Genomic DNA, 19,350 nt, shown 5'->3' on the forward strand with positions numbered 1-19,350 from the left:
GCATGTGTTTCTGTGTGCGTCAATGCGCGTTTGAGTGTCTGCCTGCGCGTATATTTAAATAGTGATTTAGCGGATATCTGACTGTAGAGGGTACGACGGACGGGCTTATTTTCCACATGAGACTATTTCTTCCCCTGCTTTCTTTCTGTGCTGGTGCTGGTGCTGGTGTGTGTCTGTGTGTGCGCAGTTGTGGATGGGATGGTGGCAAATGTATCGCATTGCTGCTGTTCCCATCCCTTAGTGCCCCATTGTTTCTGCACGCTCTCGCTAAGCATTCCTTCTTACCCTTTTTGCCCATTGATTCTTTTTCTATGTTTGTCGTCCCTTTTTCACCTTTTTCTTTTTGGTGTGTGTAGATACCATAAAGTGACAGTCAGGTTTCGGTTGGTGCTGCCTTAGCTAATCTCAGCAAAAACACACTTCCTCTTTTTGTGATACAGTCAGAGCGATGGCTAACGTTAATAACGAGACCACCGAATGTGGTGCATTGCTTTCGAATATCACTTCCCTACAGACGACGCTAACGTCTATGGGATGCCAAGTGCCCGCCTTGCATCATCACACGCATGACCACGGCCACCATCACCATCATCATCATCATGACGATCACACCCACGGAGCGGACGACCACGAAGGTCACGGGCACAGTCACGGCGGGTGTGAAAGTGGTCATGGCACGTATTCCATTGGACTGCATGTTGTGGCGATCTTTGTTGTGTTGATTGCGTCGTTTCTGGGCACGCTGATACCGATAATCGGAAAGTACGTGCCGGCACTGCGGCTTCCTCCGTTTGTGTTTGTCCTTGGCAAGTGCATTGCAGCTGGAGTGCTACTGTCAGTGTCGACTATCCACATGATTAATGAAGCTGTAGCGCAGCTACAGGAAGATTGTGTTCCGGAGTCGTTTCGCGAATCATATGAGGCATATGCATTTCTGTTTGCTGTGGCTGGAGCGTTGCTGTTGCACATGGTGGACGTCATTGTTGACGCACGTGTGACAAACAAGAGCGATTCCAGCACCAACAAACCTGAGGGTCAACCCGATGCCGAAGAAGCTCAAGCGGCCCCGGCCGCTCTTGATGCGTACGATGGTCATCACTGCCACTACGCTGTCGGCATGCCACAGTCGAGGACCAGACGCCTCGTCTCTGCAATGTTTATGGAGTTTGCGGTAACTGTGCACAGTGTGTTCATTGGGCTGGCAGTCGGTATCGCAAGGGATGCGGAGACCAAAACTTTACTTGTGGCTCTGGTTTTTCATCAGATGTTGGAGGGCCTTGCTCTGGGCGCGCGTCTGGTGGATGCAGAGTTGAGCTTGAAGCTTGAAATGCTGTTTGCACTACTCTTCTCTGTCTCTGCGCCCCTGGGCACCGCAATTGCCGTTGGCACGATTGCGATTTGGAATGTGTCGATGGTAGGAACCGCGTTCGTGATTACACAGGCGGTCACCAGTGCTGTGTGTGGTGGGATGCTGCTGTACCTTGCTTTCTGCCTCATGTTGAGTGACTTCCCATCGGATATGCAGAAACATGCTGGGAAGGATAAGGTAAGGCGTTTCTTCAGATGCTTTGGGATGTTTGCGGCTCTTTGGTTTGGCGCTGCGTTAATGGCCTTTATCGGAAAGTGGATCTAAGCACCCACTGTTCATGTGTGTGCCAATGGATTGCCCACTTCATTTTCTGTTTTCCTCGTACTCTTTTTCCAGCCCCCTTTTTCAGTTGTAATGATGCTCCCGCACGTGTGTTGCGTGGTCCGGTGAGCCATTGTGCCCTACCTGTTGCATGCGTTAGAGTTGTTCTTGAGGTGTGCTTGTGCATGTACATACATATATGTATATGTATATATACGTGTGTGTGCTTAGTACATGTTTCCAAACATCTACCCTGCCTTCAGGAGGGACCCGCACGAGTACATACATGAGCAAATGTGCTCCGTTTTTTTGTTTTATAACATACAACTGTACTACAAAGTTCAACTCAGTATACCTAAATTTCAGTGTTTTTTTTATTGTCAACGTTTTTTTCTCGTTTTAGCAATGCCCACCATCCTCGTTGTTACTCTACCGTGCTGGTGCGGGGGACGAAGCTGCAGACGCGTGGTGTACGAATATATGCATGCGTATGGATGTGTGTGCATGTGTTTCTGTGTGCGTCAATGCGCGTTTGAGTGTCTGCCTGCGCGTATATTTAAATAGTGATTTAGCGGATATCTGACTGTAGAGGGTACGACGGACGGGCTTATTTTTTACATCATATTTGTAGTCGTTTTTGTCGTTTTTCAATTATTTTTTGTTTTTTAAAAATATTCTTACAACATTTGTGTCTATGTACGCTCTCGCTAAGCATTCCTTCTTACCCTTTTTGCCCATTGATTCTTTTTCTATGTTTGCCGTCCCTTTTTCACCTTTTTCTTTTTGGTGTGTGTAGATACCATAAAGTGACAGTCAGGTTTCGGTTGGTGCTGCCTTAGCTAATCTCAGCAAAAACACACTTCCTCTTTTTGTGATACAGTCAGAGCGATGGCTAACGTTAATAACGAGACCACCGAATGTGGTGCATTGCTTTCGAATATCACTTCCCTACAGACGACGCTAACGTCTATGGGATGCCAAGTGCCCGTCTTGCATCATCATCATCGTGACAATCACACCCACGGAGTGGTCGACGATGGAATTGATGGAGACACTCACGGCGGGTGTGAAAGTGGTCATGGCACGTATTCCATTGGACTGCATGTTGTGGCGATCTTTGTTGTGTTGATTGCGTCGTTTCTGGGCACGCTGATACCGATAATCGGAAAGTACGTGCCGGCACTGCGGCTTCCTCCGTTTGCGCTTGTCCTTGGCAAGTGCATTGCAGCTGGAGTGCTACTGTCAGTGTCGACTATCCACATGATTAATGAATCTATTTTACAGCTACAGGAAGATTGTGTTCCGGAGTCGTTTCGCGAATCATATGAGGCATATGCATTTCTGTTTGCTGTGGCTGGAGCGTTGTTAATGCAGATGGTGGACGTAATTGTGGATAAATATGTGACAAATAAGAGCGATTCCAGCACCAACAAACCTGAGGGTCAACCCGATGCCGAAGAAGCTCAAGCGGCCCCGGCTGCTCTTGATGCGTACGATGGTCATCACTGCCACTACGCTGTCGGCATGCCACAGTCGAGGACTAAACGTCTCGTCGCTGCAATGTTTATGGAGTTTGCGGTAACTGTGCACAGTGTGTTTGTCGGGCTGGCAGTCGGTATCGCAAGGGATGCGGAGACCAAAACTTTACTTGTGGCTCTGGTTTTTCATCAGATGTTGGAGGGCCTTGCTCTGGGTGCGCGTCTGGTGGATGCAGAGTTGAGCTTGAAGCTTGAAATGCTGTTTGCACTACTCTTCTCTGTCTCTGCGCCCCTGGGCACCGCAATTGCCGTTGGCACGATTGCGATTTGGAATGTGTCGATGGTAGGAACCGCGTTCGTGATTACACAGGCGGTCACCAGTGCTGTGTGTGGTGGGATGCTGCTGTACCTTGCTTTCTGCCTCATGTTGAGTGACTTCCCATCGGATATGCAGAAACATGCTGGGAAGGATAAGGTAAGGCGTTTCTTCAGATGCTTTGGGATGTTTGCGGCTCTTTGGTTTGGCGCTGCGTTAATGGCCTTTATCGGAAAGTGGATCTAAGCACCCACTGTTCATGTGTGTGCCAATGGATTGCCCACTTCATTTTCTGTTTTCCTCGTACTCTTTTTCCAGCCCCCTTTTTCAGTTGTAATGATGCTCCCGCACGTGTGTTGCGTGGTCCGGTGAGCCATTGTGCCCTACCTGTTGCATGCGTTAGAGTTGTTCTTGAGGTGTGCTTGTGCATGTACATACATATATGTATATGTATATATACGTGTGTGTGCTTAGTACATGTTTCCAAACATCTACCCTGCCTTCAGGAGGGACCTGCACGAGTACATACATGAGCAAATGTGCTCCGTTTTTTTGTTTTATAACATACAACTGTACTACAAAGTTCAACTCAGTATACCTAAATTTCAGTGTTTTTTTTATTGTCAACGTTTTTTTCTCGTTTTAGTAATGCCCACCATCCTCGTTGTTACTCTACCGTGCTGGTGCGGGGGACGAAGCTGCAGACGCGTGGTGTACGAATATATGCATGCGTATGGATGTGTGTGCATGTGTTTCTGTGTGCGTCAATGCGCGTTTGAGTGTCTGCCTGCGCGTATATTTAAATAGTGATTTAGCGGATATCTGACTGTAGAGGGTACGACGGACGGGCTTATTTTTTACATCATATTTGTAGTCGTTTTTGTCGTTTTTCAATTATTTTTTGTTTTTTAAAAATATTCTTACAACATTTGTGTCTATGTACGCTCTCGCTAAGCATTCCTTCTTACCCTTTTTGCCCATTGATTCTTTTTCTATGTTTGCCGTCCCTTTTTCACCTTTTTCTTTTTGGTGTGTGTAGATACCATAAAGTGACAGTCAGGTTTCGGTTGGTGCTGCCTTAGCTAATCTCAGCAAAAACACACTTCCTCTTTTTGTGATACAGTCAGAGCGATGGCTAACGTTAATAACGAGACCACCGAATGTGGTGCATTGCTTTCGAATATCACTTCCCTACAGACGACGCTAACGTCTATGGGATGCCAAGTGCCCGCCTTGCATCATCATCATCGTGACAATCACACCCACGGAGTGGTCGACGATGGAATTGATGGAGACACTCACGGCGGGTGTGAAAGTGGTCATGGCACGTATTCCATTGGACTGCATGTTGTGGCGATCTTTGTTGTGTTGATTGCGTCGTTTCTGGGCACGCTGATACCGATAATCGGAAAGTACGTGCCGGCACTGCGGCTTCCTCCGTTTGCGCTTGTCCTTGGCAAGTGCATTGCAGCTGGAGTGCTACTGTCAGTGTCGACGATCCACATGATTAATGAATCTATTTTACAGCTACAGGAAGATTGTGTTCCGGAGTCGTTTCGCGAATCATATGAGGCATATGCATTTCTGTTTGCTGTGGCTGGAGCGTTGCTGTTGCACATGGTGGACGTCCTTTCTGGTTTTTGTGTTCGTCGGGATGAAATGGTTTATAGTGATACTTCGGCAGTTGTTCCGCATGAGGTTATCGATGCCGAAGAAGCTCAAGCGGCCCCGGCTGCTCTTGATGCGTACGATGGTCATCACTGCCACTACGCTGTCGGCATGCCACAGTCGAGGACTAAACGTCTTTTTTCTGCAATGTTTATGGAGTTTGCGGTAACTGTGCACAGTGTGTTTGTCGGGCTGGCAGTCGGTATCGCAAGGGATGCGGAGACCAAAACTTTACTTGTGGCTCTGGTTTTTCATCAGATGTTGGAGGGCCTTGCTCTGGGCGCGCGTCTGGTGGATGCAGAGTTGAGCTTGAAGCTTGAAATGCTGTTTGCACTACTCTTCTCTGTCTCTGCGCCCCTGGGCACCGCAATTGCCGTTGGCACGATTGCGATTTGGAATGTGTCGATGGTAGGAACCGCGTTCGTGATTACACAGGCGGTCACCAGTGCTGTGTGTGGTGGGATGCTGCTGTACCTTGCTTTCTGCCTCATGTTGAGTGACTTCCCATCGGATATGCAGAAACATGCTGGGAAGGATAAGGTAAGACGTTTCTTCAGATGCTTTGGGATGTTTGCGGCTCTTTGGCTTGGCGCTGCGTTAATGGCCTTTATTGGAAAATGGATCTAAATCTAAATTGTTTTGTGAATTTGTGTATATTTTAAATTCCTGTTTTTTTCTTTGTCTTTTTCTTTGTCTTTTTCTATGTTGCTTTTTTTTTTTGTTTTTCTTTTTTGTTTTTTTTTTAATGTTAGGTTTTTTATTGTCCACTATGTCCCGTGTCCCTATTAGCGAAGAACAGGCACAACAGTTGCTGATGAAGCAACAAGCGCAGGAGGAAAAGCAGGAAGCAATGAGAGAACAGAAAGAAAGTATTTTGCGCGCCGTTGTGTCTGCTGAAGGAAGGGAACGCCTGACCCGACTGAGTCAGGTGAAAGCTGATCGTGCAACAGCTGTGGAATCTTATATCATACAAGCTGTTCGCCAAGGCAAGCTACAACCGCCCGTTTCTGATGAAATGGTGCGGGAAATTCTTGAACAAATGTCTTCTCAGTCAGCGGAATCCAAGAGCAATATTGTGTTTGCCCGGAAACGCATGGATGACGATTGGTGATTGGTTGTTTGGTCGTTTGGTTGGTGGCGTACATTTCTGTTTTATTAGGATTTTAATTTTGTAGTCTTTCTTAAGGTTTGTGTCCCCTATGTCTGGGTTTCATTTTTTTTTTTTACCCGACGAACTGTGCTGATGTCTCATGCTTTTGGGAATTCTTTTAGGTAATTATTCTGCTGATTTATTAGATAATGTTCCACGTCGTTGTTTCCCTCGTCCCTTACCACTTCTATTCTCTGCATCCCTCCATTGTGTTTCGTGGTTATTCACTTATTTGCGTGTTAAGGTGGTAGTAGTTTTTTTTTCGGTTTGTTTTGTGGTTCAGGGTGTTGCCTGCATCCGTGCACTGGTGTGATGTGATTCGCGTGTGGTTGTGGGCTTGTGGATTGAAGGTGTGACAGAGTGGTGTTTTGCGTCCCGCTGCTTTTTATGTGTCTGCGTTGGACCATGCAGCTCTTTTATTTCTTGTGGTGGGGGCTGATGTCGGAAGGAAGCTGCCGTTTCTCGTTTCGAACCGGGCTTTGAGAGAGGCCGGGGCGCTGGTGTGGAATGAAGTGTTCTGGTGTTCTTTGGGACCTGCAAGATACCAAGAGGAGTGCGGCTGTGTTAATTCGCACTTAATTATTACTGTTTCTTAAGCTAGTTTTGTACAGGGTCACTTGCTGTTGCGTTTAAACGGTATTTGAACTCTCCTTTTCTGATCGTACATATTCATGGGAAGGGGAGGGGCGCTGAGAGAATCGTATTTGAGGTAATAGAAAGTGGTGAAGTGAAGGAAGCAGGAAAATACAGCGGAAAAACAGAGAGAGCGCTTAATAATGCCTAAGCGCCACCGTCAGCCTGACGCTAGTTTTCTCACACCTCCGTCACATGCTTACTTGGAGCAAGTCATTGAGGACTACGGTGACTGCCACGAGGATTCGGACAGCTGTGCTAGTAACGAGTTCTTCAGCCGCAGGATGGGGGACGATGGAAACCATTCTTCTTCGGTAGCTAGCCTTACTGACTGTGATGCCACGTCATCTGACGCGAGCAGCGTCGATGACGATGAAGCGGATAGCGGCGATGTGACGGTTGTGGATGTTGACTTTGGCGTATTCGATATCAGGGAGCAGGATGTGAATGCCATCATGCACCTCATGGATCAGTTTTGTCCCGATAGGATGAATGAGGTAGACCGAGAGGACTTAGGCACTGCGTTTCTGAAGAGCCCTTTCACATGCATTGTGAAGATCAGCAATGATTATGTCTGCAACGATGACATCGCCAGCAGTGGGGGTGAGGAAGAGGGGGGAGTAGAGGAGGACGTCTATGGTGTGGCCAGTGTTCTCGACCTTGCTCACGATTCTCGGTTAGGTTCCCTGCTGAATCTGTTGAAAACTGATGTCTGGCGCACGGTATCCCCAGGGGTTCTCCCAACGGAACTCCTCACAACGCTTGAAGAAAAAACAGGCCGAGCGAAATGTGTTTTTCTCGTTGGTGAGTACATTCGCAACGTCCCGCTGGAGTTAACCTCCCATATTCTGACTGACCTCGCAAAACGCTTTGAGGAAACCTTCGGAAGAAGGGTAGAAGAGAATCTTAAGTCGAAGCAGGGGAAAGACGTAATTCATGCGACGTTCCCCTGTATTTTTGCTGTCCTTTCCAAGATTCAACGGGCGACCGACAGTCCTAGTGCTGATACAGGTGCCGAGGCATCAGCCGCAGACCGTAAAGAAGGCAGAGATAAATCGTTACCTCAAAAGAGGAAGAAACGAACAGTGACTCAACAACATGAGGAGTTGGACATGAAGCGATATGTTTTTTGGCGTGAAGAGGATTCTGTGCTCTACGAGTTCAGGGAGAAACATGTTGCGGTTGTGGCGTACCGTTGTCGTCCACAATACGACATGCAACCGGAGAACGACATTCCCATATCCATACTCTACGCCATTACATACAAGGGGTTGCAGGAAGCAATAGCTGAGATAAAGAAACGTGAAACTGCGCGGGCCAGTGTGCTGCATTACTGAGTTGACGTTGTCAAGGAATTGGGGCTCCTCCTCGATGGTTGAGCGGCCTTTGCGTTTCCCATCCACTTATGTACGTGGGCGTGTGCCCGTCTGCTTCAACTAACGTCCCTTTTTTAAAAAAATAGAATAGTGACGCGGCTTCAATATTCATACCGGAATATTGTGATTGACGAAGCGGCCTTTGGATGTGCGAATGGCTTTCGCTGGGCGCTTGCGATTTGTATATTCCCCCCTCAGTCACTAACTCTCACAGTCAGGCGTGAATAAACAACAGGAGATTTGCCGCCCATGCGAGCAACTAAGTGGGGAAAGAAGGGAGTTTGGATGCTTAACATTGATCGTGAAGAGCATAAAAACGAGAACCAAGAAATATTACTGTTATATATATTTTTTCATCCCACTGCCTAGTTTGTCCACCTTCATTTATTTCTCATGTAACTGCGTGCACATGCATGCGACTATACTTTTAGTGGCCGCGCCTTGGTGAGAGTTGCAGAACAAGACTGGAGAAGGCAAGTGCTGCAGGCCATCTTTCCAGCATCAGCCCGCTTGTTGCCTGTGCGTCGAAAAATTGTTTTCCGATGGCATCGGCAGTGGTGGGATTAACCGGTGATGACCTTGTTCAGCGTATACTTATGTCCAAAGGGGAGGCAGCGATCCTATTCGGCAACAATGCTCTGCTTGAAGAAGGGGCGCTGAAAAAGGCGTATAAGCTCATGGCATTGCGCACCCATCCCGACAAGAATCCTCATCCTAGTGCACATGAAGCCTTTCAGTTAGTGCAACAGGCGTTTGAAACGGCACTCAGGCCCCTGCAGTCCAAACCAGATCCACGGGAATCAAAACCAGCCCCAACATCAGCGAGACCGGCAACTGCAGCAAGGACAGCAAAGCCGCCATCGTCGGCTGGGGGTCCCCCGCCACCACCTTCATGGTGGAAACCCCCAGTGCCATCACCGACGACTCCCACAAGCAGCAGTCATTCAGCGAACGATAGTCGAGCTCAACACCGCCGTCCGACAGAGAGTGGTGAACACCGTTCGTTTCGGGATGATTTCGCGGAGGTACCGCTACCCCCGGACATCTTCAACAAGTTTGACGGCGACACTTCTCATCCACTGTCACCACCACCATCAGTGGCGAAGCGGGCCAAACCACTTCCCACTTTTGATGTATCAGGTAGCGACGACGATGGCGTTGAGGCGGAGAAACAAGGGACCTCGCGAGTAAGATCGCATTTTGCTGGGCAGCGGCAAACACCTGGTTCACACAAACCCGGTGCCAACGGCGGGAAACAGCGGTCAGTTCCTTGTAGTTTAAAGGAGCTTTTCGGGATGTTTGATATATCAGATGATGATAATGATGATTTGATTAGTATACCGATTTCCTCTCCTACTGCTGGCGCGTCCCGTCACCCTTCGACGACGCAACCCGCACAAATGCGTGGAAAGCAATCCACGTTCGGTAGAAGACAAAATGCTTTTACTGCCGACACTCCTAGCAGGGGGCAGAAAAATGTGTCGTGTCCATTTTGCTCAGCGGGGGAGTTCCCGGCACATGTTGTATCAACTGTGGTGTGTTCTTCTTGCAGTGCTCGCTTTGTGCCCGCTGGTGTAAGGGAAATGAGTACCAGCTCCAAAGGAGTAAGATCCGGTGCGAAAGCATACCGTGGTGATCTGTGTGCGTGTGGGAAAGCAAGTAAGGGGTCATGTTTTCTTTGTGAGTGAGATTTCCCTGCAAAAAAATGTGTTTGACTTTTTGCTCTTATGGAACAGGTTGCGACACCACTTTTGCTACGTACCTGGTGCCGATTGAGGCTGTAACGCCGGGTATTTACGCCGTTTGGGGCTTTTTGTTGAAACCTCTATGTCACATGCTGCCTTTTACTGCTTGGTCGATTCTATCTTTGTTGCGGATCCAAACAGTGCTCTTTGTTTTGTTCCCACAATCTTTCTTTCGCAACAGATATTGTGGTGCATTGGTGGCGATACAAAAAAGTATTGAAAAATATAAATAAAAAAAAATATATTAACATTATTGGCATCAGAGGGAATTCGCTTCTCTGCACTGGGTGAAGGAATGACGGGGTTCCGTCTCCCGGTAGTTGGGCACCAGTACTGTGTCCTTTGTCCGGTGTGTAGCAACACTGTTTCGTTTAGTTGTCAGAGTGCCAATATTTACGGTGTGAAATGTTATTTGTGCCATACACACATTAATCTGCAGAACCCCTCGGAGCCACTAACCCCAGATGACCCCGGTGTCCTTCCCAAGCACAGTTTTGATGATAGCGTTAGCAGCAGGGGAGTGCGTTATTCTATGGAGGTGAGGGAATCAAGTGGTGGCTCGGCAAGCGCCCAAGTCGCCATGCTGATAAGCAAAATGACCAAGGAGCAAAGACATATCATGTCAAAAGGTCCGTACAGCGAAGTACAAGAGGTCTTCTCGGCTCGCCGTATCCAAGCGATATCAGATAAAATATGGTTTCTGCACCCTCTGGTTTACTGTGTTGAATATCTTTTCTTTGGTGATAAACCGGTAGCGGAGGTAGGCAATGTCCGTCTTTTTCGTCGCGAGTTTCCCGTTGTGGGCCATTTTTACATACCTGTGGTTAAAACTTCCACCTCTTCTGCCGTTCCACTCACCATTATTATCGTGTTTACAGGCGTCCTCACATACATTACACACGTTGTGGGCGAACCGCACTTGTGGCACAATATGAAGCTTATCTTTATGCTGTTTTTGCCCCTTTGTGGATCACTGTGGGCAACAGTGTACAGCGACCCTGGGTACGCGCGACCAACCTTCCCGTCCGTTCCCTCCCTAGCAGCTGATGGTCCATCGCCGTGGGAAGTGGAGGGCGGGGTGCAGCAGGAGCGTGAGAGTTCCTGGGAAGATGTAAATGGACAAAGCGTGGAACGGCGTTGGTGCAGTGCCTGCGGGATTCATCGCCCACTTCGTGCAGCGCATTGCTATTTCTGCGGAATGTGCGTTAATGAGCAGGATCACCATTGTGGTGTTATTGGCGTGTGTGTTGGCCGTCGAAACATCGGTATGTTCCTTTTGTTTGTCCTTATTTGCATCGCCGCTATGGTACTTACGGTCACAACTGCGGCGCTGGTGCTTCGCAGTTGTGTCTCGCAAAACATGGGTGGGATGGATGCCGCTGCCGCCGATAGTAAGGGTAGGGGATGCAAAGCGATGACACCTCTTCTCTATGCACTTTTAGTTACAACACTGGTTGTGGCTGTTTTCCTTCTTCTTGGGACACTGCCTTTGTTTGTTTCTGTGATAGCTGGTGTTTTAACAGCAACAACAACAAGGGAGCGTCTGAAACACATATACCCTAGTGGCCGGAGTCCGTTTGACAGGGGTATTCTGCGCAACGCGTGGGACTTCATAACACGAGGAAAGCCCGCCTCTATTATTGATGACAGGTTCGTTTCTCAGTGCCTAATGCAAGCGGAGAAGGCAGATGATTTCATACTGTAAGGGTGGGCAATGTGCACCGTTGTCGAGGTATGGCACCCTCGAACTTCAACGCGGTTATTTGGTGTTGCCTCAGTCAATACTTCATTGGGTTCCCTTTACACAAATGGGGCGCCGCCCTATGGACCTCAGTTGTTGAAGGTTACCTCGTTGAAGTGAGTCTCAGGGAAATACACGCGGAGAGAACTGCAACGGCATGTCAGAAATCTCGGGGTCAAAAAGGGGAACCTCTCAAATGTTCGCTGCACACTGCGGCTGCCATGACACACAGTGATATATACGACGATCATCATCCTTTATTTGGGTAACGGCAAAAAAACTTACCGTGTTTTGTGGAGAGATCACAAGGTTTACCCCGATGCCCTGGTGCGGACACACGATGAGGCAAAGGGCAGTGCGGCATATATATGTTACCCTTACTTCCCTCCCCTAACCACCTATGTTTTTCCATTTAAAGGAAATCTGCTTCTTGGATTGTGGCTCGTGTGACACACGTGATTTTTCCCTTCACCCCGCTTTCCTTCACCCGTTCCCACTTTCTAATCCTTCCTATGCATTCCACAACGAACGCACATGTACGCATACTTGGGTTTAAGGGGAAGCACGTAGCTGCCGTCCCTCTAACTGCTCAGTTACTGTTTCTGTGTTAGGGTGCTTGACAAGTAAATTATACGGTTGTATTTATTTATACGCAAGCATCTGTAGAGATCACAGGGGCTATTTTTAGTAGTTTTTTTAATTTCTGCCCTTGGATTGCGACACATTAGCGCTACCCTTACGATATTAACATAGCTAAGGAGAGGGCCCGTAGTTGAAATGGGAGCCGACGACGAGCAGCAGAGGAACAAAAGCCATAAGGCCCGTGTTGTGGGCAGTAAAGCGGTGAAAAAGGAGGAGTACCGTAAGAAAAAGGCGGGTATCGAACTCCAACCTAACCGTGGTAGCAATACAAAGGCCTTTCAGGGACCTACAGCCAGTAGCCGAAAGGGACAGCAGTTGCTGAGAAGTCTTGAGAAGCGGGAAACAGCATTACATGTTCCCGTAGTGGACAAGACCCTGCGGCACGTCGTAGCAGAACCACCGCTGCTCGTTGCTGTTGTTGGTCCACCAGGTGTGGGGAAGTCAACGCTCATTCGCTCCATGGTGAAGTTCTACAGCAACCGTAACGTTCAGGTGGTACGGGGGCTCATTACTGTTGTTGCTGGGCGTAGCCGCCGTGTGACGTTTCTTGAGTGCCCCAATACATTGACGGCGATGTGCGACGTAGCAAAAGTTGCTGATCTGATTTTATTGATGGTCGATGGTAGTTTTGGGTTTGAAATGGAAACATTTGAATTTTTGAACATCGCGCAAGTGCACGGTTTTCCTCGTATGTTCGGAATCGTCTCGCACCTTGACCAATTGAAGACAGGGAAAGCTCTACGAAAAAAAAAGAGATTTTTACGACACCGCTTTTGGCATGAGGTGGCTGCAGGGGCCAAGGTGCTTTGTCTGGCGCCGATGGTACGTGGGATGTACCGTTCAACTGATGTACTGAAGCTGCACCGCCTGCTCATATGTGTAGAGCCGAAGATACAAAATTGGCGTAATACGCACAGTTGTGTAGTGGTTGACCGCTACGAAGACATCACAGCTCCGCAAAACGTTGTCGACAATGAGAAGTGCAATCGTACCATTGCGTTCTATGGCTACGCGCGGGGAAGGCCAATGAAGGTGGAGCAGCTTGTTCACATCCCAGGACTCGGCGATTTCCCCATCATGCATTTGTCCCATCAGGACGATCCCTGTGCATTTGACGAAAAAAACGCCAGGGGCGAGAGTAAATCACAGGGGCACAAGATGCGCCACCTCGGTATGAAGCAAAAAAGAATATATGCTCCCTACTGTGATGTCAGTGGTGTTGTGTACGATGACGATGCAATTTACATTCAAGAGGATGCGGAGAAGTCCACAATTGAGCGTTCGGGTGAGGGTCTACGACTAATACGGGACCTCCAGCGCGTGAAACCGATCGATGCAGCCGCCACTGCACTTGAAGTGGTGCGCCGGCCAGTTGTTTTTCGTGGTGAGGATACTATGGAACTGGACATGGGGGATGTGAAGGGGTCGAATACTTCGGTTAGTGATGATGGAGAGGAAAAGGCAACTGAAAGCAGTGACGACAGCGACTGGGATAGCGGTGAGATGGCTAGCTCCGCAGCAGCAGTGAAGAAGGACTTGTTACTCTACGGTCCCGGTGGTGGTGATGACGGGCTTCGTGTCAACAATCCTAGTGCTGATGATGCAGCGGGGCTGGCGCCCCGGGGGCGTGGAGCACCCGATTCCGTTCGTGAGAACACTATCCGTAACGACTGGTCTAACACCGATTTGCTTCGCCGTTTGAAAAACCTCTTCGTGACGGGAAATTGGGATTCACCAAATGACGATGTCGGTGATGCTGCCAGTAGCGGTGCTGAGACTGAAGGCAGTAAAGGATATGAGAGCGAGGATGAGGAGTTTGATGCCATTATCCGTGGTGAAGCGCCACTTGACTCCACCAATGTGAAGGATGAGCATGAAGAGAACGTTGACGATGAGGGCAATGCCGAAACCGACGAAGAGGAGTGGGACGGTGATGGAGAAACCACCGACTGGGGTGCCTTTCGGCCGCGGGACGCACTCGCAAACGTCGGTCATACGTCCAAGGGGACCGTGCCTCACATGAGGAATTTCAGGGCTGCCGAAGCATATGGCAGTATAACCGGAGGAAGGAAAGGTGCAGACAATGACGATATGACTGATGGCAGCTGCTACGACATTCTTGCCGAAGAGGGCGATGATGCTGTGGTTGATAGTGCTGCTTTGTCGGACCCCGAATTAGATGGACTTGTTGCGACATTCTTAGCACCTCATGATGCATCTGCCAAAAGGGCAGAAACATCATCTGCCGCTCTTCGTGACGACGATGATAGTGCCATCCAATTTTATGACCCCAACCACTTTTCTAAGAAGAACGACACTGCTGACGACCACAACGACGAGATGGAGGAAACGACCGCGATAGTAGGTGGAAAGCCTCTGACGGAGGAGCAAGAACGGTTGCTTCAGAAAAGAATGGCAAAGAAGAAGGCCTTCAACGAGTTATACGACATGGGTGGAAAGAATAATACGTACTCGCACTACCACGAGATGACACGCGAAGTCGAAGCAAAGAAGGAGCGACTGGACACGGCGTTGCAGGAAGTGGGGCATGATATCACGAATAAAATAAAACTTGTTGGCCACTTTAGCGGGCTGTATGTACGCTTTGTGCTGGAAAATGTCCCTGTTGAGTTTGTGCAGCTTTTTGACCCCTCAGTCCCCATTATTGCCGGGGGTGTAAATGCTGGAGAGGACCAGTTTCAAGTTGTACACGCAAAGTTAAAGCGCCACCGCTGGTTTCCAAAGATACTCAAAGCACAGGATCCGCTTTTGCTCTCTATGGGGTGGCGTCGCTTTCAGACACAACCTATACTGGCCACTGAGGATCCTAACGGCCGCATGCGGTACCTCAAGTACACTCCAATGCACATGCACTGTGCCGCTGCATTTTATGCCCCAGTGGCACCTGCGAACACTGGCTTCGTTGCAATCCCCGTGCGTGAGCAGCGCTCGCCGAACTTCCGCATTTCTTGCACAGGCTACACTGTTGGGAATGACCTCGCCTCGAACATTGTAAAGAAGTTAAAGTTGATCGGCACACCACAAAAGATCATGAAAACCACTGCATTTATCAAGGGTATGTTCAACAGCGACTTGGAGGCTGCGAAATACGTTGGGGCAAAGCTGAAAACTGTCGCCGGCATACGTGGTATTGTCAAGACAGTTTTGAAGGGAAAGAATGGCCTCATCCGTGCAACCTTTGAGGACAAAATCTTCCCCTCCGATATCGTCTTCTGCCGAGCATGGAAAATGGTTGAGCCGCCTAAATATTGCTCAATCCAGCGCAACCTCGTGGACGCGGAATGGGTGGGGATGCGACCCATGCGGGAGTTGCGTTGGGCGCACGGTGTGCCGTTGGAATCCAAGAGCGACTCCGAATATCGTGAAATTAGGCGTCGTAACCGGGCGACTGTAGATGACGATGATGGAAAGGGCAAGACCCCTGATGTGCTCCTCTCGCGCAACCAAAGGCTGAAGTTACCTTTCAGTTTGAAGGAAGAATATATACCCCTGAAACGCAGCACCGCACTTCAGGAGCAAATTGCTGGTGCAACAACAGTTGCACCAGAGCCACGGGATATGCGCCGAACAGCGCTGCTAGACATATTAAACGAAAAAACAGAAGCGATGTGGAGGAAAAAAGTTGAGGCGAAGAAGCGAGTCCGTGAACGTCACTTGCGTGAGTCAAAGGCTGAGGAGGAAGAATACCAACGGCGACTCAAGAAGGCAAAGAAGGAAACGGCACGCCTTCGTGAGTTTCGGTCACAGCACAAGTCACGGAAGTAATGGTGGTGGACCACAAGTATGTATAAATATTTGTGTGCCTCACATGCGTATGTGTGCATGTTACTGCATAATAATATGATGGCGATGGTGTAACACACCCTGCAGATTCGTATTAAATGAGCGGGATTTGTTGCGATCAAGTATGGGTGCCATGACAGGGTGTAATAGATGATAGAAGGAACAGAGGAGACGGAGGTTCGCATAGCGAGTTGAGGAGCACCGATAGACGACTGCAAGAAAAGAAAGAAAGCGTTTTCTTTTTAATGTGGGGGAAGCGATGACGGCGGCTTTGTGTGAAAGTATCGGAGAACTACACGTCGGCGATTAGCTGATGTTCTTCAATTCCATTACATTGGGAATTTGTTGCCCGAGTCTTCGTTTGTGGTTGTTGCTGGCGCTCTTCTTGGGCTCCTTTTCATCCGTTCTCTCTTGATTGTACCATCTCTTTGTAACCCTGAGCCTTGGGGTGTAACAGTTTCCTTCTAACCGTTTAAACTGAGTTTCGAGTGGTTGAGTTTGAAGCAAGAAGAAATTAAAGAGACTAAAAAGAACACGTAATTTATCTATTTTAAAAAAACAATAAAAAAATAAGCAGTCGGTACCAATTTGCAGCGGCGGAGCAATGAGGTCTAAATCTCGAGCAATGCTTGACATTAGTGTGGTGCTCAGGTAGACTTGCGAAGTTAAGCGTACGGCTACTGTGTTTCTTCCTTTGCCCCTAACCATTTCTTCCCCCCCCCGCCAGCTGACTAGGAAGTTACTAGCACACCAACCTAAATTAAGATCGGGATGGCCATCTTTCCCTGCACGGGTACAGTCGACGAGCTTTGATCAACCGAGAATCCAAAAGTTACTCATTGGTGGAGCTACCCGTACACACCTTCAGAAAGTTGTGGAAAACAGTAAGGGGAGGAAATGATATTACGTTGCGATCAGTTCTCTCCCCTAATATATTCGGTTTTGTTTGGCTGGGGCGTTGGTGCTAATATTCACTATCATTGTAAAAAAAACTGATGCTAGGGGTCTTATCAATCTGCACTTTTAAGTCATGTTTCTGGGGTGTCAGTTGAAAGCACCGGCAACAGGTTCGCGGAAGTCTATCTCCTCAAATACACCTCCGCCAAAGCACGTATTCAGTATATTTTCCGTATTTCTGGAAAGTTGATGTGTGTGCGTGCATTGATCCTCAAGGTTGTAACAACCGAGTGCTGGTTTGCTTCACCAACTTGTTGGCCCATTTTCCCCGTCCTTTCATTTGTCTTTCTACATGCGCACCTCGGCGGCGTGTCTTAGAGACCCGAGCTTCTGCAGCGAAGGAAACTGGTGGAGTTTTTGAGGTCCCGTTTTCCACCATGTTGCTACCTTGCACACCGCATCCGCCGGTGTCGCTGCTATTATTTCTTCAATCGGCCCCGCCTCGAAAGACTTTCGATGCTTTCATTGAAGACTGCAAGCTTTGTGGGATGTCGTGGTGCTCGCCTGCTGCGCAACAGCTCTGTGTTGCTCTGATTATCCGCAACCCACTGGTCAAGAAGTATCCACCGCGGCCGTCGAACATATATGCTTTCTTGAAACATTTCATCTTTGAGCTCGAGCAGATCCATAGTGGTACGGCGGGTGCTGAGGATCCTGACGGAGAGGATCCCATCCATCAAGATTTAATGGAAGCATATATTGAGTACATGGAGCTTTCCGGGCGCAGTGATCAAAAGTCATTTTGCTATCGGACGTATTTCGACCCGAACGCTAGCGAGAAGTATGTTTCTGTCCGTTTGGCTGTTGGGCAATTCACCAATGTGGGACTGGCACTCTGGCCATCTGCCTTTGTACTTGTTCAACTTTTGGCGCGGGAGTTGTCGGAGCCGTCCCCAAGTGTGGTACCGTTTCCACTGGAAGGAGAACTCCGACTACTGGAATTGGGGGCCGGTGTCGGACTGCTGCCACTTTTGCTGAAGCGGCAGCGTGCGTATGAGGATAGGGTTTGTTGTTGCATACTCACGGAGTATCAGCAGGAGCTTGTCGACAACATAACATTCAACTTGGCATTACAAGATATAGTGGTGGCGGAGGCTGTAACCTCCGATACCCCTAATAGTGGAGGACCACTTCACGCGGTGGCACTACTCGATTGGAGAGAACATGAACAAAACCAGGTTAAGCTTCGAAATTGGGGGTGCAACCTCATTCTAGCTGCTGACTGTGTATATGATGTGTCACTGATTCAACCTTTTGTTAGGACCTTGCACGATGCCCTAAGTGCTACAAATGGTTGCGGTGGCGCTGTTGTCGTGCAGACACATCGGCAAAGGGAAACAATTCAACGTTTATTTGCGGTCCTGGAAGAAGCCGGGTTAAGTGTTTGTTCTTACCGTCTGGCGTGCGGGGTACCGTCCGCTGGGCGGTCGCACGACATCACTCTCACATTTCCACGTTCTGTGTCGGTGCACACTGGGGATGGTAGTGTATGTTGTTTTGCGCTCGAGCGGGACGAAGTGAGCCCGTCTGGAATCTTTAAAGGGCTCGAGGGTATTGAAAACAGCGTTGTGAGCGGTTGGATTGGGCCCTTTTTTACTTCGATGGAGGCCGTGGTGGGCGTCCATGTGATTCGACTGAGGTCGATTTGTTAGATGAACAGGGGATAATACTTCTCATCCCACAGGTCAAGTACCGTTGCGCTTCGTATACTGTGTGCGCGTGGGGAACAGCGCGGCGTGACAGAACACAACTCCAGTAACTCCCTATTGTTTTCCGGCACTCCACCCTCTGAGCGGTGCAATCACTCATGAGCAGCACATTCTGTCATTATTTGTCTATTTTTTGTACTCGTGTTGTACCTGCTAACAACATCTACATTATTCCACTTAACTTCTTTTCTCTTCGGTATTGTTGCGGTTGTCGTTTCCATCAGCTGCGCATACACAAGTGTTCGCTTGGAGGAGCATTTGTTACTTCTACCGAATCTAGCAGGTGAGGTGCAGCTCTTGCAGTTTGATTGAAGGCTTTGTTGACTACGACATAGTTGTACAAAGGAAAAATACAGAAATCGGGCAGACGTGAAAGCTGAGCCCCAAGCTTTCGTTGTCAATACCTACCGACTCGTCTAGGCCCTGTAAGTTAACCGTGTAACTGAAGATTGACTGTCCGAGACAGTGCGGTGGTAATCGGGAGGCACAACAGCCCCGCGG

At 48.7% G+C, this 19,350-nt stretch overlaps 9 protein-coding genes across 9 annotated transcripts, besides 9 other annotated features; all 9 read left to right on the forward strand.

The window, feature by feature from the left end:
• Positions 1-54: part of a microsatellite that runs on past the window's edge.
• Positions 55-448: 394 nt separating this feature from the next.
• Tb11.01.0730 (cation transporter, putative) lies at positions 449-1,633 on the forward strand (the record flags this gene model as incomplete). The annotated part of the gene is made up of 1 exon (XM_823873.1): positions 449-1,633. The coding sequence occupies one exon, from the start codon at positions 449-451 to the stop codon at positions 1,631-1,633; it is 1,185 nt and encodes a 394-aa protein (XP_828966.1).
• Positions 578-610: a microsatellite.
• Positions 1,634-1,810: 177 nt separating the features above from the next.
• Positions 1,811-1,868: a microsatellite.
• A 230-nt stretch (positions 1,869-2,098) lies between these two features.
• Positions 2,099-2,186: a microsatellite.
• Positions 2,187-2,518: 332 nt separating this feature from the next.
• Tb11.01.0760 (cation transporter, putative) lies at positions 2,519-3,670 on the forward strand (the record flags this gene model as incomplete). The annotated part of the gene is made up of 1 exon (XM_823874.1): positions 2,519-3,670. The coding sequence occupies one exon, from the start codon at positions 2,519-2,521 to the stop codon at positions 3,668-3,670; it is 1,152 nt and encodes a 383-aa protein (XP_828967.1).
• A 177-nt stretch (positions 3,671-3,847) lies between these two features.
• Positions 3,848-3,905: a microsatellite.
• Positions 3,906-4,135: 230 nt separating this feature from the next.
• Positions 4,136-4,223: a microsatellite.
• A 332-nt stretch (positions 4,224-4,555) lies between these two features.
• Tb11.01.0770 (cation transporter, putative) lies at positions 4,556-5,719 on the forward strand (the record flags this gene model as incomplete). Its single annotated transcript, XM_823875.1, has 1 exon — positions 4,556-5,719. The coding sequence occupies one exon, from the start codon at positions 4,556-4,558 to the stop codon at positions 5,717-5,719; it is 1,164 nt and encodes a 387-aa protein (XP_828968.1).
• A 42-nt stretch (positions 5,720-5,761) lies between these two features.
• Positions 5,762-5,836: a sequence feature (T-rich).
• Position 5,837: 1 nt separating this feature from the next.
• Positions 5,838-6,203, forward strand: Tb11.01.0780 (hypothetical protein, conserved; the record flags this gene model as incomplete). The annotated part of the gene is made up of 1 exon (XM_823876.1): positions 5,838-6,203. The coding sequence occupies one exon, from the start codon at positions 5,838-5,840 to the stop codon at positions 6,201-6,203; it is 366 nt and encodes a 121-aa protein (XP_828969.1).
• An 815-nt stretch (positions 6,204-7,018) lies between these two features.
• On the forward strand, positions 7,019-8,212 carry Tb11.01.0790 (hypothetical protein, conserved; the record flags this gene model as incomplete). The annotated part of the gene is made up of 1 exon (XM_823877.1): positions 7,019-8,212. One exon carries the CDS (start codon positions 7,019-7,021, stop codon positions 8,210-8,212), a length of 1,194 nt encoding a protein of 397 aa, XP_828970.1.
• Positions 8,213-8,793: 581 nt separating this feature from the next.
• Tb11.01.0800 (hypothetical protein, conserved) lies at positions 8,794-9,939 on the forward strand (the record flags this gene model as incomplete). Its single annotated transcript, XM_823878.1, has 1 exon — positions 8,794-9,939. One exon carries the CDS (start codon positions 8,794-8,796, stop codon positions 9,937-9,939), a length of 1,146 nt encoding a protein of 381 aa, XP_828971.1.
• Positions 9,940-10,215: 276 nt separating this feature from the next.
• Positions 10,216-10,244: a sequence feature (AT_rich).
• Positions 10,245-10,291: 47 nt separating this feature from the next.
• On the forward strand, positions 10,292-11,701 carry Tb11.01.0810 (hypothetical protein, conserved; the record flags this gene model as incomplete). Its single annotated transcript, XM_823879.1, has 1 exon — positions 10,292-11,701. One exon carries the CDS (start codon positions 10,292-10,294, stop codon positions 11,699-11,701), a length of 1,410 nt encoding a protein of 469 aa, XP_828972.1.
• An 813-nt stretch (positions 11,702-12,514) lies between these two features.
• Positions 12,515-16,165, forward strand: Tb11.01.0820 (hypothetical protein, conserved; the record flags this gene model as incomplete). The annotated part of the gene is made up of 1 exon (XM_823880.1): positions 12,515-16,165. One exon carries the CDS (start codon positions 12,515-12,517, stop codon positions 16,163-16,165), a length of 3,651 nt encoding a protein of 1,216 aa, XP_828973.1.
• Positions 16,166-16,720: 555 nt separating this feature from the next.
• Positions 16,721-16,756: a sequence feature (AT_rich).
• Positions 16,757-17,517: 761 nt separating this feature from the next.
• Tb11.01.0830 (hypothetical protein, conserved) lies at positions 17,518-18,792 on the forward strand (the record flags this gene model as incomplete). Its single annotated transcript, XM_823881.1, has 1 exon — positions 17,518-18,792. The coding sequence occupies one exon, from the start codon at positions 17,518-17,520 to the stop codon at positions 18,790-18,792; it is 1,275 nt and encodes a 424-aa protein (XP_828974.1).
• Between the last annotated feature and the right edge of the window lie 558 nt (positions 18,793-19,350).

This window comes from Trypanosoma brucei (genome assembly GCF_000002445.2).
Source record: "Trypanosoma brucei brucei TREU927 chromosome 11 chr11_scaffold01 genomic scaffold, whole genome shotgun sequence".
Lineage (NCBI taxonomy): Eukaryota > Euglenozoa > Kinetoplastea > Trypanosomatida > Trypanosomatidae > Trypanosoma > Trypanosoma brucei.